At 43.2% G+C, this 19,439-nt stretch overlaps 1 protein-coding gene across 1 annotated transcript in view; it reads left to right on the top strand.

Moving 5' to 3' along the window:
- Positions 1-19,439, top strand: part of TANGO6 (transport and golgi organization 6 homolog) — a 579,124-nt gene that overhangs the window by 149,146 nt on the left and 410,539 nt on the right. Inside the window, exons 5-6 of the mRNA XM_086945772.1 lie at positions 16,505-16,641; positions 19,194-19,356. Of these exons, the coding sequence (XP_086801898.1) occupies positions 16,505-16,641; positions 19,194-19,356 (300 nt within the window). The remainder of the gene's footprint in view (positions 1-16,504; positions 16,642-19,193; positions 19,357-19,439) is intronic.

Genomic DNA, 19,439 nt, shown 5'->3' with positions numbered 1-19,439 from the left:
ACAAGCGGAACAGTCGTGGGCCACTATGGAGTGGAGTATAGCGAAACGGAATATTGCTCAGAAGTGGGGGTGGACACTATACCACATTTAAGAGACTGGGCAAAAGACATGGACCATGCCATGATTGTGGAAAAGTCAGTGTATAAAGGGAGAGGATGCCCACAAAAATGGGATCATAGTGGGGACGCTGGAATAAATACAGGGGTGAGATCTGCATTTCTTCCACGTTGGAGCTGAGGAGGGAGAGACTCTCGGTGTGGGGGGGGGGGGGGCTGGAGGATGAGGAGGTGATGGCACATCCTCAGGGCAGCTAAGATTAATAGAATTGGTGGTGTTTCCTGACCTGGGGACATAGTTGCAACCCTCATAGAAACTGTAAAGCTATCAATAGAGTGTAATCCTATGTGCTCCTGACGGATTGAAGGTCGTAATGTAATGCTGTGATCTTGTATAACTTTGCCAAAGGTGTCAAAATAATGTCTTTATTGCTGCAGTTTTTTTCTAATAAAAACTGTTTAAAAACAAAACAAATTGAAGAACTGATCTTCGGGAATAACATTTTTGTATAGGACCACAGCTTGTGGCCTGCAGAAGTCGAACCTACAGTTACAATGACCGACCATGCACGATACCTCGACAGCCAACTGACCATGTAAGTCAACTTAGTCGGCTCCTCCTGCTTCCACACACTTTGATTGCTCCGCTGAATCTTCAGATCGATCCCACCCAACACCTGAAAGACTGTCACTCAGGCCCTTGTCACCAGCTGCCTCTACGCCAGCAACTCCACCAAGCTTCTCAGATGACTCCAGACCATTACAGAACACTGCAGCAAGTCTCATCTTGAACCTCCCCAAATGAACCCACATTGCCTCCCACCTGAGAGACCGCCCCTAGCTCTCCTCCCAGAAGAGATGCCAGTTCAAGATCCTCACGCACGCCTACAAAGCCCCCCACTATTTAGGATCTGCCTACGTCAACCATCGGCACAACTTCCACCAACCCTCTAGACACCTGCGCTCCTCTTCACTCGCCCTCTTTCACACACACACATACCCACCCCCCCACATCTGTCGCAGCCGTGGCCGCTCCTTCTCCTACATCGCTACCAAGACCTGCAACAACCTTCCCCTCCAGCTCCATACAGGCCCCTCGCTGGCAGACTTCAGAAAGAGACTCAAGACCTGGCTCATCAACAGAGACACAGTGCTCAGATACCCCTTTGGGTGACAGTGTTGCACTTTACAAATGCTGTTTGATTGATTAATTGATCGTGCATATGATTACTAGCACTAGTACTCGCACTCTTCAACTGATAATGAAGCGTAACAGTTCTCCACATGATTACCAATGATTCCAGCTACTAGAGCAGTTTCATGCCTGTGATTCCCAAATCTTTTTGAGATCCTAGCCCGTATATAATTACCAGCACTTCCAATCTTCCCGCTTTTGGTAACCAATTCTCCACATGATTACCAGGCTCTCAACTCTTCCAACTGTTGGAAAGTTTCATGTATGCCATTATTACCGCTTGCCAACATCCTAACCTGGATGCCATTAGCAGCATTTCAAAATCTTGCTTGAATTGGGAACCTGTCTATCATATGTTTACTAGTCCACCCAACTCTTCTCTTTCAACCACTGGTAACTTCACTTGCATATCATTATTAGCACTTGCATGCTTAAAACTATTCCACATGAGTATCATTGCTCCCAGACTTCAGGGCTACAAGAATCCTTGTAGCCCATCATATGCTTCCCAAAATGTCTTGAGACCCAAGCCGGGATGTGAGTATCACATCTTCAGTATGTCCCATCTCTTGGGAATCAATTTTGCATGTGGTTACTAGAGTTAGCCATCAGATCCAGCTATTGGAAGATTTGTTGTATATGATCTTAAAGCCTCTTGGATGCCAGACTTGATAGGATTACCAGCACTTATCAGTAAGGAACCTTTCTTTCCCATGATTACTTGGGCTCCCCAATTCTTCTACTCAAACTAGTGGGAACTTTTACTGCATATGGTTTGCAAGGATTCCAACTTTTCTGAAAACTAGAAGCCCAACTCTACTTATGATTATCAGTGTCCCCAACGCTTCCAATTTTTTGATTTTGTATCTGATCCTTAATGTGCAAGCAAGCGTTTCCATCGCTTCTACTTACTCAAACCCCATTTTATGTATGATTACCAGAACTACAGCATTAGGGAACTTTCCTCTACTCATTTACCATTCTCAAGATCACCATCTTTGTAATACTTGACCTATGGGTTTCTGTTTGTATTAAAGGCAAATGACTTATGGATGAGTTTGTCATTTCATTCATGCAGTTTCACCATAGGGAGAATAAGATACCAATGCTAGAAAACCACCTTTGTAGATACGTCATTTATCCTTAGGGCCTTCCTTCATCTTACTTTGCATAGGTGAGTGTGGCGCCTCAGATCCATATCCCTTCACGGCTTCCCCATACAGCATGCTTCCAATAACACCTGCCTCCCACCAGACTTCCTTCACTCTACCCAGTTCACAGTGTTCCTCTGCTCGCTCAGTGGTGCCCATCTCCCACTCACTTGCCTGTCTGATTCCTCTCCCATAGCCCATCCATCCCTGATAACCTTCTGGTAACACATCTTCCCTGCCTTCACAGTGCCACCCTTGCAGTGCACTACCAATTTGAATGCAAGCTTTTCTTGCCACATACTCGTCACGTGGCAAAGTGTATGTTTTTGAATGCACGTGCAGTCTACTGAATGATTTATCAGTAACTTCTGTTTAATGAATATGGGCCATATGTATCAAACTTAGGTTTTGTGATTCTCAAATGGCGATTTTTAGAGAATCGTTATTTGAGAATCGCAAAATGCTATGTATGTAGGATTTGCAAATAATTTTGCGAATCCTACATATTCCTTAATTGCGAATCACAAATTGCAATTCGCAATTAACCCCTTCGATGCTCATGACGAGCTCAGCTCGTCATGAGGCACAGTGGAGCTAACACTAACAGCACAGGAGGAGAATACCATCAGCAGCGATGGTGTTAAGGAATACCTCCCCATTCATTCCTATGGGTCTAGAGGCCCATAGGAATGAATAAGAAGACATTCTCAATGTGCGATTCTCAATTAGAGAATCTCAAATTGAGAATTCAATTTCAAGGGTCCCAGAGTGTCAAAAGGACACCCTGTTGATCCCCTGAAATGTGCATGTGTGCACATGTGGCACACATACATGCCCTATGGGCATGTATGTGCGCCACATGGCACTTTGAAAAACAGCAAAAAAGTGCATTTTTCAAAGAAATCACAAATTATTACCAACTTGAAGTTGGTAATTTGCGATTCCTTAAGGCCAAATTGCACTTTTTTTGGGCTTCTTACATTGCATTTAAGGAATCGCAAAATTTGCGAATCCTTAAATGCAATTGCAAAATAAATATTTGCGATTCCTTATTTTGCACGCAAATTTGCCTTCATACATACCATTTGGCAAAATCGCAATCGCCAAAATTCTGCGAATTTCGGCGTTTTTGATCGCAATATTCCTTGATACATATGGCCCTATATATTTTTACTTCTTGATTATTGGTCACCTTCTTAAGAAGCCATTATGCATCTGCCTGACATCATCTTAAATTGAAGACTGTCAGTTTTGTGGCTCCCTTGAATGTGGAGCATGCACCATTGCTTTGGTGATGAGAGCAATTTGATTAAGTTAAGAGCATTCTTCCAGAATCACTAACATTTGAATATCTAGTAGGCAGAGCATGGCTCGAAACGTTTGAGGACATGTATAGTTTTTAAGTCTCTCCTACGCAGCGCGCAAGCACTGCATAGGAGACCTTTAGCCGTCGTTCAGCTCTTTTTCGAAGTACACACTTGTGGCGGCATCCACCTTGCGGGAGTAGGGCAGGAGCGCGCAACAAGCACGAGTATGTGATTTGAAAAAAGCAGACCGCGCGCACATCACTCCCGGGCCAGCAAACACATGATTGCCGCCCTTCCGGCCTTCTCCGGCTCCAATATACGTCCGCTGCACTGTCGGGTGGGTGGGCTCTGTCGTGAAGACTGCTCTCGCTTTCACTTTTGCTTTTTTTTCGCACCATCCATAGACCGTGGGTTACAGACAGCCCCGCTCTCACTCACTTTCTTATGCGGCAGCCTCGGATCCCGGCCCGAATATTTTACTGGTATGTTCACTATCAGTATGACTGCCTTGGAATGTATGCCTTATTCTCTCTTAACCCACCTGGATGCGGCGTTTATATAGCAATTAATAAAACTAAGATGTTACTTTTTTCACCTCCCAGGATATTGTGAACCAATAGCGGGTGCCACCGATATTTGAAATGTTGTCTGCCAGATATCGTACCCGCCACGACCGAGTGTGTGATCAGTCACCCTTCCGCCATCTTATTAACCCTCTTAGTGCTCGATTTGTTAATCTCCTGAAATCTGCATTGTTTTAAGCAGCATGGCTAGCTTTACCTTGGAATTGCTCCCACATTGTTATGGGCAATTCCTTTTCTTTTGTTTAAATTTACATCCATTTACCAGTAAAAAGTATTATTTCTAAATTTGCATTATTTGCATTCACAATAAAGTTAATTTTTCCCGATTTTTGTTGTTGTAAGATATCTTGAAGATTATAATAGAAAACATGCTATCAGAGTGCCCTCTATATTTTTATAACCCTCTTCACTACCCTTATAACGCATATATACTTAATATGTACAGAAAAGTGCTAACACCTTGTTAGGAAGAGGTTAATACAGTAAGCATGTTCTGCGACACATCAGTAAATGTGCTTCACCTTTTAAAATGTAGGTGGAGTTTAATATTCTTTCACCGTACTTCGTGCTAAGCATTTGCTGTGCATACTTGTAGGATGGCAGCAAAGCTTCTGCACACCCAGAGTATTCCTGGGCTTTATTTTGCGAGGATGATAGCGTTTTTTGGAGACTCCTAGATAATATCAGGAATAAAATAGGATATGTACAAATGATAGACGCGACTCAATGTATGATATTGCACGAATAGATTACACTGCCCACCACAAGTTCTACTTTCAAATTTCTTGAAAAGGAGAACTGCTTCCCTGGAGATGTGGTTTCTGTTTTTAGGCAGATGTGGCTTATTCACTCATGATCTACAGCTGCTTGCTCTGCTGTTCCCATTTCATTCTTCCTAACCTGTAATTAAAATGTCGAGTATAGTCGAGCAGACTAATTTAATGCACGGAAGTGTAATCACTGGATAGTTTAGTGCAGCTTTTGTTTCTGGTAGTGTTCCTCATTTTAGTGTTGAACTCTTTGGATGTGTCTTCCTCCTCAAAGTACCCGGTACTTATGAATAAATAATGTGTAATGAAGTAGTGGGTTTATAAAGATTGATTGTTTCCTTTTTAATTATTTAAAAATAATATACGCATTTTACCTACTGATGTGTCAAAGAGGGTGATACTACCTCGGAAATTATTATTCCAAATCCACGTAGTCCCAATTGATACATCGGTTTTTCAAGTCTCGTCTTCTAGGGCATAAGTGAGTGATTCTTCTACTGTTCGTGAAAACAGTCTGAGAGGACACATAACAAAGGAAGACATTTAAGGGCCTTATTCTGTATTAAAATATTACCAGAACCTTGTGATTTGGCAAAGTGGGAGATCACATTAGAAGTTGTCCTTTCGTTGTACAATTCAGCACAGACCTAGATTCTTCCCTCTTCTATCCCTCGATGATCCTTTTCAATCCAACTAACACGCACAAACCAACGCTCAAAGGAACTCCTATTTCCCTGCAATGCAATAGGTTTTGCATGTATGCAAGTTTGAGCTTTTGGTATTAAAAATTGCAATGCCTTTTATTTATGTTTTGGTTTAAAAAAAAGAAATAAAAGGCTTTGTCATTTGCAATGCCAATAGCTTAAACTCACATAAATGCGAGACCGATTGCATTGCAAAAGCGTGTTTTCTTTAGATGACTTGGCAGGACGTGCCAACTGAGAAGGTTGATTCTAAAGAAAACTTCATGCAAGCATAATGCTACTCCTGGGAGCAGTCTCAGTAATTTAAATTTAAATAACCCTTTCCTATGCTTTGAATTCAAGAAACAATCCTGAGCGTGTCAAAACTTGAAGTGACCCAAATGTGATCCAGCTTACAAGTCTATTGTACCCCTCCTTGGCTGTTGTACACCAGGGAGTCAAAGCTTCCTGCTAATTCAGTTAAATACTTTAACAATCCCAGCCTATTGTGCTGCACATTTTAAACACATTAGAGGATAAGTTGATATTAACATCTACTTATGTGTAGACTATCTTTGTGCTAAAGACCTCAATTTAAATGATATTTCAGTTTGGAAAAAATCATGTTACCATTAATAATATGCAGACGAGGCATGAATTCAATAGTCTTAAACGCAGGTTACACATTGTAATTATGCGTGTTACGCCCTTCCAAAATTTTACAATATTATGTTTGGTAGAGTGTTTCAATAGCATACAAGTAAAACATAGTTTGCCAAAAGTCTAACATTGCAACAAAAAAATATATATACATCCAGAAAGTTTAACAAAGTGAGTTTAAATGGCTCTGCTTGAACTTTGATGATAAATTCTGTTTTTCCCAGTTGCAATAAATTTGCTAGGTGCAGTATACATGTGCCGGTGTGATAATAATGATAAACTTTGATTTTATTAGCGCTTTTTTTGCCATTGTAATTTTCTTTAAAAGCCACTGCCTCTTTTTTTTTTTTTTTTTTTTTTTTACAATTCCCAATTGTTTTTACTTCTTTCTTTATTAATTATATTCCTCCTCTACTGAATGCCACTATTCTCTTATCCCCCTAGATCATTTTTGCTACACTAGCCTCATTCTCTAGTAAGAGAAAAGAAGAGGGAAAAGAAGCAAAAAACAAAAAAAGAAACGCAACCCTGACTACTGAAATAGCCACAGATTACTCAATCTATTTAGCAGACGCCTTGTTGCCCAGATATAACAGCAACTCATCAGCAGCTTGAACAGTCCTGATATTGAACATCTTGTTATTATGCATCACCTTTAACGCTGCCGGAAACTTCAACTGGGCAGTCGCACCCAAATTCCGAAAGGCATCAAGACGCCTACCAAACTCCCACTGCTTCTCCAGTGTAACCCTGGCAAGATCTGACCTAATGAGAAAAGAGAACCCCTTCCCTGATAGAGATTTCTGTTTCAAAGCCAGGTTAAGAATCTGATCTTTAAGGGCGTAAAGTGTGGAAATTGACAAGAATTTTGCATGGTTTAGACCTTTGCGGATTCTGTCTGAATGGGTCCCTATGCACCCTCTGAATGTCGGTAGCCAGTTCTTCCAATGATTGGTCTAAACATAGTGAGTCTTTTAATAGACGAGTAATAAATTGTTTAACATCCGAGCCTTCCGACCCTTCAGGCACATTAATGACACAAATGTTACTCCGTCTCGCATTGTTTTCCAACACCTCCATCCTATCCAGGAGAGCCTGATCTTCCTTCTTGAGTTTAATAATATCCTCTTCAGCTTTATCCAAGTGGATAGACAACACCGCCACAGAGTCCTCCAATTTACCAGTTCTCGATGCAAGCCCGTCAATCTTGTTATCAAGAGATTCGCAGTAATTTCTAATCTCGGCCTGCATATTAGAGGACTCCTCAAACCCCTTTTTTATATCCTGGGATAAGGAAGAAAACATTGCCATCAGTGATGCTGCTGAGATAACAGAGGTTGTGTCAGAGGACGCATCTCCTGACCAACTACTAGAGGGAGTAGCCAATGCTTCCTGCTGCACCGTGACCTGAAGCGGGCATTCCACCACTTTATCCCCCTCTAGTTCAAAATCAACTGCAGGCCCCCCGACCCCATCTGCTGTCTCCACTCCTTCCTGACCCCCCTCATGCAGCGAAGACTCTACCAAGCCTCCATACTCCAATGACTATCAACAGGAGAATGAGACAGTGCGGTCGCTACCAAAGGGGGGCCAAGGCAGGCGCTGAAGTGAGAAACAAGCACAGAGACAGGAGCAGGATCAAAAACAGGGGCCTGGGCAACTACGGGGACAACAGGGACACATATTGAAGCTGGGACAGCCGTTGTATTATCCATGACAACCGTTGCCACTGGCAAAGAGGCAGACATGTCCTGTTACTCTGGAAGGTGGAATACCTGGGGTACAGCCTTGAAATAAGAACGTGGGGAAGGGGTAATTCTGGTTCCCACATCCAAAACAGTATTGAGATTTTCCTTTTCTTTTGCTTTAATTTTTCTACTGTTAGATCGTGTGCGCTTCGATTTGACCTCTGTCGAGAGGTATGAGGAGGCTTTTCTGCCTACTACGGGTGAAATCTTGCTTGTGGTAGGACATACAGTAGGAACAAAGACTTCCTCCTGCGTCTTTGCAGGCGTCTTCCCCCTTTTCTGGCCACAGTTACCCTTACCCTTAGTCTGACGAGTGGGCCGTTCAGTGGCCTCAGTTAAGCGCCCCTCATTACTCTCCTTACCGCTCTCAGACCTTTCTGCAGCTTCATCCCCCTCCACTGTCTCGAGGGGGGCATCCTGGATATTCCAGGCCTTCACGAGCCCACTGCAGGACGCGAGCACAAGACTGCGAGCTTTCCTGCCTCTCCTTAACTCCAGGGCGGCCGAGGACCACAGCTGCAGGACCAGCGAAAAACCAACTGAAACTGACGAGTCCAACGCCGTCACCACTCCGCTGTAGCCGTCAGCTCCGAGAACGCTGCTGAGGAACCCAGGCATGGGAACGGAAAAAAGACTCCGACAGAGATACAAGCGGGAGAAAAGTGCAGTTTCTTCTCAAACGTTATAAATCTTAGCTACGTATTCAGCATAGTTTACAGTAGCTGAAAACTATTCTATCTGACTGCCTCAGGGATCGGGCGGAGTGAAGCGGGAGCTTGACTCACGGAGCACCACGGCAGTTCAGCCGACTGCTGCCATGTTCTCTCCCCCTCCAATCATCCTACAACCTTCTCATCAAGGGAAGAATAAGGAAAAAAACAAACGAGTCACATTTGCTTTTTTTAAGTAGTACATGTGGGTAGTATGCACGGTAGTATGCATGGTTCAGGCTTTGGGTGGACAAGCGGGAGCTTGTGATGGGGTGCCATCTACTGGACTTGATCCGGTTAGATACTCTGAGGATTCTCTACGGGAGGGCCGGAGGGTGCAGGTGGGGGAAAGGGGGAAGGCGGGGGGATGGGGGGGTTAAAAAATAAGAAAATCCTCATTTGCCAGTGTTTTGTTTCTTTTTGTTGTAATGATCAGATGGCGTTCTGTTGCACTTATTAGGGGTAAGATATCACATAATTATTCTTAGGCTTCTTAGGTTCCATTTGGGGCTTGGTGGAGTTCGGGTCAGATTGCATGAGTAATCTAAAATTCATATCCTGGAATGTTAATGGCCTGCGTACCAATCCTAGGGCTGGAAAGCTGTTGCAGTATCAAAGCTGTTGCAGTATCTTCGCGATATGGATGCGCAGGTCTTTATCCTCCAGGAGACCCACTTGACCAAGCCCGAAACTGAGGCACTGGTAAAGAAAAATAAGTGGATTGACTTTGCAGTCTCCACTTCTCAAACTATGAATACTAAGGGGTTGTCTTTGTTTTTAAGAGGCAGTTAAAAACCAGGTTGATATCTTATAAGGTAGATCCAGGTGGCAGATGGGTTATTGCCTCACTCTGAACAACAATAAAAGAGTGTTACTAGTTTGAGAACAGGGGGTATTCAAGCACAAAGGAAAACACCTATTTGGTGTGTCTAGAAAGCCCTCACTCATCGACCTGGTCGGTGACATGCTTCATCATTGGGCCCCATTGGGAGTGACAGAGTACCACCCCAGTGTGCTTCAACGCCAGATTTACTGCAGAGCGGGTAATTTGAAGATGTGGGAGCTAGGTGACAATCTAAGTGAGTGAAGAAAGTGTAGGTGGTGAGTTTTAAAAATGCCTTAATTGTATCAAAAAAAAATTTATTGGGTGATCAATAAGTCATATTAAAAATGTGTTGGAAACCTAGGCCATCTAGGTTGAATGGTCTGTTTCCAATAATATTAAGTGATGGTCAACATGTTTCTGCCAATGTCGGTTTTATTTACCTGCCATTCGTCAGGACCTATAGTGAATTATACCCCGGCGGTATGGACACGCTAAGGCCCACCCTACCAAGGGACGTGAAAGTTAAGTCGTCTGAAAAAAGGGCAAATGAGAGGGACCACACAAAAAAAATGTTTTGGTTTGTTCCCTTTAGTGTCTCTGGATTCTAGAGACCACAAAAATTAAAATACACTTGCGAGGTGAGAGAATATCACCACATAGACCTCGGGAGGGGGGTGAAAGCGTATTTGGCACACCGCCCGCGACGCCAGGCACCCGATTGTAAATCTGCACGCTCCCTCTGAACCGGGTCTCGACGATGTCACGAATCACAAAATAATCGATCTTTGACTCCGTCAAAATCTAGGACCCTCTTGCTAGCTGCAATGAAACAGTTTGGATACGTGGATATTTGGAGGGTAAGATCGGGTAGGCAGCAGGGTGTCTCTTTTAGGAATTATAAGTACCATCATCAGTCTCGTATAGACTTTATATTAATTAGCCAGAGATTAGTAGAATCCGTAAAGAGCATTAGATACCTCCCTCCGCACTTATCCGACCATTCCGCTGTAGTTATAGAGATTGTAATGCCTCTTAAAGTACCAGCTAGGAGCTGGTCATTTGACCGCTCCCTACTCTCTCATCCGGAGAATGCTTTGTTTCTTAAAACCGAAGTACAGCACTTTATGAGGGTAAATGCAGGTTCAGCAGACAATGGGGTTGTATGGGATTCTCTAAAAGCATTTTTGAGAGGTCTCATTACAGGTAAGGTGTCCTATAGAAGGAGGGAGTACAGGGAGGCAGTGGTCTCCGTTGAGGCGGATATAGCTAAGACCCAGTTAGACATTGATGCCAATCTGGTTTCAGCAGATGATATTCTGACGCCTCTCCGTAGCAAGTTACTTGCTCTGAAGGCCCAATTAGGTTCAATTTTAAACCAGTGAATCTTAGAAAGATGGGAGGCTAGTAAGATTGCCCATTTTCAATACGGTGAGGGGGCAGGGAAGCTATCGGCATGGAAAGCCAAAACGGACCAGGTCCGCAATAACATCAATGCAATCACTGTTAATAACGCTTTGTACACCTCTGATGGTGATATTAGATAGGCCTTTAGGGATTTCTTTCAATCCATCTATCAGGAGGATAAGAATCCGGATCCTGAGCATATTAAAGAATGGCTAAGCCGCATTACCCTTCCGGCCCTATCTATTGAACAGAGTGAGATCCTGGATAGTGTAATCTCAGAGGATGAAGTCAGGTCAGCTATCCAGAATGCCAAGAAGGGAAAGGCAGCGGGGCCAGATGGCCTCCCTACTGAAATCTATAGAGTTCTGGAGCAGGAACTAGTCTCCTTCCTGGCAGTGTTATTTTATCAAATCCTACAGGTTGGTACACGTCCCCCAGCATCTTGGGACAGTGCCTTTATAACATTGATTTTAAAACCTGGAAAGTCACCCTTGTCTCCTGGTTCGTATAGACCTATCTCAATTTTGAATGTCGATTATAACATTTTTGAGGCAGTTCTCGCTAGGAGGTTGGCACTTGTAGCCCCTGAGATCTTGCACTCGGATCAGAAGGGGTTTGTGAAGGGTCGACAGCTGTATGAACTAACTTTTGATTTGATGGGGGCGATTAACATGGCATCACTGGAGTCCCTTCCCTTGGCTGTTCTTACGTTGGACGCCACCAAGGCCTTCGATAGGGTGAACTGGCTGTACCTGTCGGAGGCCTTGGCCAAGTTCAATGTTGGTGGGGGATTCCGTCAGGCTATTAGTCTTTTATATCAGAGCCCCCAGGCGTGCATCTTGGTTAATGGTGCTTTATCTGAGCCTTTTAACATCTCGAGAGGAACGCGGCAGGGCTCCCCGCTATTATTTGATCTATATATCGAGCCGTTTGTCCAATGCCTAAGGGACAATGTAAACATCAAGCCGTTTGTGTATAGGGGATGGGAGAAAAGGGTGGCCCTGTACGCAGACGACATCCTCATGGGAGTTTGTCCGGGTATGAGATCAATGCCTCAAAGACTGAGTTGATGGTGTGGAACCCGGATTGGAATCCATCTACCACTAATATTCGACCTGGTACTAAGTTGCGTTATTTGGGCCTTAACATTGTTAAAGATATAAACAAGATTGCTGCAATAAATTTCGCAGCTGTTGCAAAGGATTGTCGGAAATTGCTGCAGTCGTGTGCACAACTTCCTATATCATTATTGGGAAGGTCTAACCTGGTTAAAATGTTGATTTTGCCTAAGATTTCTTTTTTGTTTAACACTATTTCTTTATATTTTGATCCATCCCTAATAAAAGAATTACAGTCCGATATTAGCACGTTTATTTGAAACAAGCAGCTTCCAAGAATTCCCTGGAAGAAGCTTAGGAGGCGCAGAGAAAAGGGGGGGGCTGGCAGCCCCAGACCTCCAGATTTATGCATTGGCGTTCCAGCTGACCCACGCCAGGATGTTGTTAAAAATGCTGTCAGATTCTGGGGTGGGGATTCTGTATTCAACTTTGCTTAACCCCTGAGCTCGTCATCAGCTACGGCGCTCGTATGCTGATGACGAGCTGAGCTCGTCATGTAACGCGGGTTTTCGAAAAACCCAGCACACAGCGGGAAAACCGCTAGCGCGCAAGGGGTTAAGGGAGAGGAGGTTAGCCAGTTCGGCTTTTTATTTAAATTTGGGGATCCCAAGTTCTTTAAAAAAATCAAATTGAAGATTTTACAGGGGGTGGCAAAAATATGGGCCCAGTTAACCAAATCTGTTAAAATAAGTTACTTTGGTAATAGGACGCCTCTATGGGACCTTCCTGAAAGCCCTTCATGGTTGGGGGATAGTCTTGCAGTTCCAATCAAAGAAGCCGGGCTAGAAGTGTGGGGTGATTTATTTATAGATGATTAAGCCACCAAGACCCAATCCCTGGGCAATGCTAAGCCCCGGTTGTCAAACTGGTCTATTTGGCTGCAACCTCCATTTCTCCGCATGGCTTTAATTGGGATCATTGTGGTTGAAGTGTTAATGCTTAGGGATGTGGTCCGGATATCCCATTTCTGTCCCTACCAGTTGCAAAACTGAGACAGCATGTCGCCAGAAAACCTTCTGATCCCGCCAAAAAGGAGTTAGATGGCAAATGAGGACAAAAAAAAAGCCTCTACCTCGTGCGATGCTCCACTATATCTCACCTTCACTCCCAGTTCCAGAATCCAAAATGACACTGCGCTGCTTTAAAAAAATTGGGGTTATGCTTTTTTTTGTATATTTTTTTTTATTGTTTTCTCATTTAAAGGTAATACAGTACACAATGACTCCTGTGTGTAAGCAGTAGCAGTTTGTGCAACATGCAATATGAATATGGCATATATACAGTGAGAGGGCAAATTTATATCATAAGAGGCAAGAATACAATGCTCGCTAAACATTCAGTCGTATTTATCCAAAAGGGCGTATGCATTACAAGCGGATTGCTGGCATGTGCCTTTGCGCTAGCTAACGCAGTACGCAGAGGATCCCATTATTGTTATTGGCATTGTCTTAGACTGTATCATAATTACAGAGCGAGAGATTATACTTAGAATGCATTAACGTATAACAGAAAGAACATATATATAACATCTTTTTTTTAAAAATGGGTTTACTCTGTTAATCATTGTTAAGAGTAACTTCATGCAGATATTCCTGCTTTGTTCCAGTATTTGCTTTTAAAATCCTTATTGCACAAGAATTCAGAGTCACAGTGACGCCAGGCAGGTTGAAACTTTTAAATACTGAGGGGAAGCAAAACCATTCGGACAATCTGGAAGGAAACCTGGTCTATATTGGAGAGATCACTCCCCTTAATGTCCCCCTAGCCACACCGCTATGATGACTGTGTGTTTTCCCTGAATTTACAGTAGGTCGGTTTCATATTACTACTGGCATCTAGATTGATATTCACACCCTCATGGTAGAATGAAGGCCCCCCTCCCATAAATCTCTGTCGCAAGACACTATGGAACTTCTGCGTGGAAACATATCCTCCTCTATTGATGACAGTTGTGACAAGTTTGACAAAGTTTAGCTACTGCAGATCAGGACAGAATGGCTGGAGAGTCCTGGTTGATGGCCTATTCCCCATGAGGGGTGATAGGCGTCAGTAAAATCAGATTTGCCAAAGATTCATTTTGTCACTGTGGGGTATACCATCCGGTATTTATTTTCTTCTGCAAAACTGTTACTGAAACCCACAGTAAATTTGATATACAAATGAATGAATTGTGGACAGACAGTGCATCTTGGATTGGGATTGAGGTGTTAGGGCACCCTAGCCTCTCCCTTCTCTGTTGCTTGATTAGGACCAAAATGCTGCAAAGACTAATGGGAATTTAGCATACAAGGCCTAATAATTTTTTTTAATGGGTATTAATAAATGCAGATTCAGTAAGAAAAGGATTTTAATTATCAACTCAAATGCAAAGTAATATCTACATATAACAGGTTAATAATTGGTGCTAATAATGTAAGACAAAGTGGCATGCCACATAGTTTTGATTGTAATTTGAAAGTGATATGTTTTCTGAATCCATGCTGCTTTGCGACATTTAGACACTCTTTTAATAAAAATACAATACATGAAAACAAATGCAATTCCTTACAAAGAGGTGTGCGGTTGTGTTTCTTTGTCTTCATTAAACTTTTCATACGTCTTTAATGTAATTCGTATTTCTATGTAATGCATAAATAAGCTTAAAGGGAGCAACCATAAAAATGTTGTGTAAAGTAAAGAGCCTTCATTGGAGGAGTCTCTTATCTAAATAAGACGTCTATCCGACATTGCAATGGATGTTGCAGGTTGTCTCTCTGGTCTCCGGTGCTGACTGCAACTCGTCGATCTGGATCTGCCCAGAGTTCTGGAAACTTTTCCTGGTGAGTCCTTCATCCCCCCTGCTCACTACCCGACCTGAATCTTGGGAACAGTGGCATGGCTGCTCTCGACGGGGTCACCCGAAGTGACTGCGGTTCTGCCTGGGTGCGGGGCTGCGACGCCCGGGCCTGTGAGCACCCGAGCCATGCTGGTTCCCGCGGACCTGGTCCTATTTCGGAGCTTGAGGTGCTGGGGCACCCCCTTTGATGGTTCTGACTCTGTCTCCAACCGCTGCAAGCTCTAAAAGCCACCACATCTGATCCAAGGTGGGCACAAGCCGGGCTTCACCATGGCCTACATAGGGATCTACAGAGGCCTGGACTTGATGTGCCTGACCTTAAAATGGCAGCCACCTCTGCCTTCGTTTCCTCGGCAGCCTAAATGGCAGCTCCCAGCTCCTTCTCTGGATTGTTTTTAACTCCCCTCCACCCCCCTTTTCTTTCACCTCTGCTCTCTAGTGGGGACATGTTCTTCCGCTACTCGACTGCAGACTATCTATCTACTTGAGCAAACATGGCTGATTCCCGGTGGAGCTGCTAGACAGCTATAGAGGATATTGGCCCTGGTTTCACCGACGACCGTCACCTACCCAGCCGGACATTGGGCACAGTTCTTCCTCGTCTCCCTGCTATGGCTCCTTCCTCCCCTCCCTCTTACAAATTCTTGCAACTTTGTTTTTGTTTACTGTACCTTACTATGCTCTTGTAACTGATGTAATTTGTAACGCTACGATCCCCTGGTAAAGTGCTCTGATACTGCCGGGTTTAGCCAGCACTATATAAAACTTTTCAAATCATATCAAATCAAAACTGTTTTCCTGAACACTGAGACCTGAGCAAAATGGCTGATGCCCAGTGGAGCTGCGAGACAGCTATAGAGGAGATTGGCCTTGGTTTCCCCCTCGACCGTCACCTACCCAGCAGACTTTGGACACAGTTCCTCCTCGTCTCCCTATTAAAAAGCTCCTTCCTCCCCGCCCTCCTACAAATTCTCGCAACTTTATTTTTGTTTACTGTACCTTACTATGCTCTTGTAACTGATGTAACCTGTAACACAACGATCCTAAAAGTTAAGCGCTCTGATACCCTCTGGGGTCTGGTTCGCGTTATATAACACTTTATAAATAAAATACCAGCATTAATCAAGAGAAAATTAGGACAACAGTGATAACTCCTTATTGATTGCAAGAACTTACAAGCCTTATCATTTTCACATAGAAATGATACCGCGATAATGCTATCCTTCAAATGTCATGGAGTCGCCATTAGTCACCAATGCCCAAAGGACGGCACATACCTTCAACAAACAAGTTTCATATACCCCTCCCACCGCTTCCAACTCCTCCCCTCCTGGGTGTGTGTTGGTACTTTTCTCAACCCTTAAATTTTTATTGATCAATAAAGTCTTCAATATGTTGCGCTTGAATATTTGATTCACATCCTAAGCCTGAAGTCTTCTTGATCTTTCCTTTGAAGGAGGGACTGCTGGAGGCTCTGATGCTGAGGCGGCCGCAGCAGACTGGAGAAAATGTGATGTGGTTGCAAAGATCCTGGCCTCCTGCACTCAGCAGTCACTCTCACCGGAAGACTACTACCGACAGGTCTGCCCCCAGGTATGTTATTCATAAATCCTACTTCCTTGTCCTGAGGCCCTCTGACTGAATGCCTCTACTTTTAAGATGGTTTATTTGTAAATGTGTGCGCTTGACATATACTGTGTCCGTGCTAAGATACAATGCAGTAGAACTTTAAACGAGCATGGTATGACTTACTCCTTGCTACTCAGTGTGTAGTAAATCAGGCTGTGGCTGACTAGAGTGATGGATGGGAGACAGGGCAATGGCAGATCATCAGAGGTTTATTTTTCCTGTCTTAACATATTGAACTTAGATGCATATGTCTTTAACTAAGGACACAGGGTCTCGGAAGGGAGAAGTGTGTTTATTGTGTACACAATAAACGCCAGCCCTGTCCTCATTAATTGTACACACATTAATTAACTACATCTATGAAAAGGGAGGTGGGGAGTGATGGAATATTTTTGGCCCTGAGGAAGGGTGATGGAGATCAGGATCTCAATAGGACTTGGCCTATAATTAAAGACACATTTACAGAGGGACCCATAGGAAACTTCACTTAAAGTATTTTGAGGAACTTTTGAAACTTCAAGGCACAGTTAATGGTTTGCACACTATGAAAACGTATACAAAAATATACTGCCAGTCTGAATGAACCTTGAGCACTTGGTCTAATAATTCTTTTTCACATGAAGTGAAAGATGGGTTTTCTAGCGTACATTTTTTTGTCTTGTCTAAATTCAGCCTTTAATACCATATCTGTTCATGAGCGGAAATGTTCATATGCAGTGTTTGCGATAAATACAAAGGTAAACTGTGTGAGTTTGCCTGTGCTGTGTCTTTCTGTTTTAAAACATATTTTTAGAAACTAAATATTTTGTCTACAAGCATTAATTTTAACAGAATGGAAAATCTCACCAGCAGCCTTAAGTTGTTCATTTGAGCTGAGGTTAGATATTGACCCCACCATATTGCATTATATTTTTCCCTCGGAGTAAGTAATACCTTACTCCTATGTCCCTGTATTCCCATCGTCTTCTTGGTTTAGGAGTGCCATGGTACCATGTTACAAGCCTATTAAATGTTGGTAAGTATTATTATTGTTGTCTATGACTTATGTAGCGCATTGCTAACTTTGTTGGCATCCTGGCACTAGGAGAAAATATTGGCAGTAGCGCGTGTAGTACCATCTGAGGGCAAGTAATATCTAAAAAAGATGAGATTTCAGTTATTTCCTGGAAGCAAGATGTTCAGTGATCATTCTCTACTTATGTAGAAAGTTTGCTTAAATTGGATAAGTAGGTTCATGTTGTGCTGTTAGTTATATCCAAACAGACTCCGTACCAGATCTTTCTAAGAAGTTTATAAAAGCATGTTCTTAGGTTCGGAAACAACTTAGCACACGGTGGAATTCTATCATAACGTGTACCAGAGTCTACCGAAGAACAGTTCACTCACATGTTTCATCACATTATCCAACAGGCAATGGAACTATTTAATTGTTTTACATAATTCCAAGTGTTCAGTCGGAACACATCTGTGAGGGGGGCTAATTGATAATACCTAAGCATATGCTCGTGGTTTATTTGTGTGTGCATTGGTGGTGTGCGATCTGACAGGGCCAAAAAATGCCAAGACAGAGTGAAGAACAGACAAAAGGAGAGTCTGCATGAGATTTCAGACAACCATGTCAGAACTGCAACCCCCTGACTTGCAGGGATCACAAGTGAGACTTCTGACCCAGAGATGGACATATTATAGCAGCTGCAAACCTAAACCGGAACTGAGCTGTATGTGTTCCAATGCTGCCCTTCTGATGCACCCATGACCTCACAGCTTTTCCCCATCCCCAACTTTCCTCCTGCCCTCCGCCCTACTCCCTACTCCTCCACTTCCTGGCAGGTAGTCAGTAGCATTTTGTTTTACTCTCTCACTCCCTCCACTCCTTCACCTTTAGTTCTTAATGTTGTAAAGAGCTTCTCATTGACGGTCTTCAAGCTTTCATTTAGCAATCTGGGCATAGGTGCTTTATTTTTCCTGTTCATCTTTCAATATCTTGCACTTTTAGGGGTCATATAGGCAGGCCAGTCTTTTTCCATCAATATATCATGGTGCAGGGTGTGCTGCAGGCCAAGAGCTTTATTTGCATCATGTATCCAATCTGGGGAAGGTCAGGTCAATGGGCAGCATGGGACTTTAGGCTTAGCGGGGAATTGCTAGACCACAATAGATGCCTGGAGGGAGAAGACTCCTGCACAAGTTTGCTGAGTGAGTGAAGTTCATATAGAAATATAACTCTTTAGAATGAATGAATCCTTTGGCATTTGAACGTGAGAAGGGCATTTGCCAGTGGCACTCTTTGGTAATTCTCGTTTACCTGACAGAAGTTGGTTCAGAGTGGCATCGAAGACAAGCCTGAATCGATTTGATTTTTATGGTGGTGCCTTACAATTGTTTTGTTGTTTTATTGGTTTAAGGGGCACCAATAACTAATGGGAATGTCCAATTTTTCTCATTTTATAAGCAGGTATCTGTTGATTTACTTTTCTTCCTGAGTTGGCATGTTCCTAATCTCATCTTCATTTCAGATTCTAGATTTGTTTCACATTAGAGAAAAGCTGACAGCGCGCCAGTTTCAGAGAGTGGCCACTACGACCCTTTTGAGGATGGCCAAAGACCATCCACAACTAGTGGAGAAATACCTACTGCAACCAATGCTAGAGCCACTTCTCCGCTGCTTGGACACTGCGGGTAAGTGTTTATCTTTTTTAACACTTTAGGGATTTAGCAATGTTGGCATCAGCAATGCAAATGGTAGTGTGTGTAGAGGCCTT

This window comes from Lissotriton vulgaris, chromosome 12, assembly GCF_964263255.1.
Source record: "Lissotriton vulgaris chromosome 12, aLisVul1.2, whole genome shotgun sequence".
NCBI classification, from domain to species: domain Eukaryota; kingdom Metazoa; phylum Chordata; class Amphibia; order Caudata; family Salamandridae; genus Lissotriton; species Lissotriton vulgaris.
The sequence above is the reverse complement of the archived record's forward strand: the minus strand, read 5'-3'. Positions and strand labels throughout refer to the sequence as shown.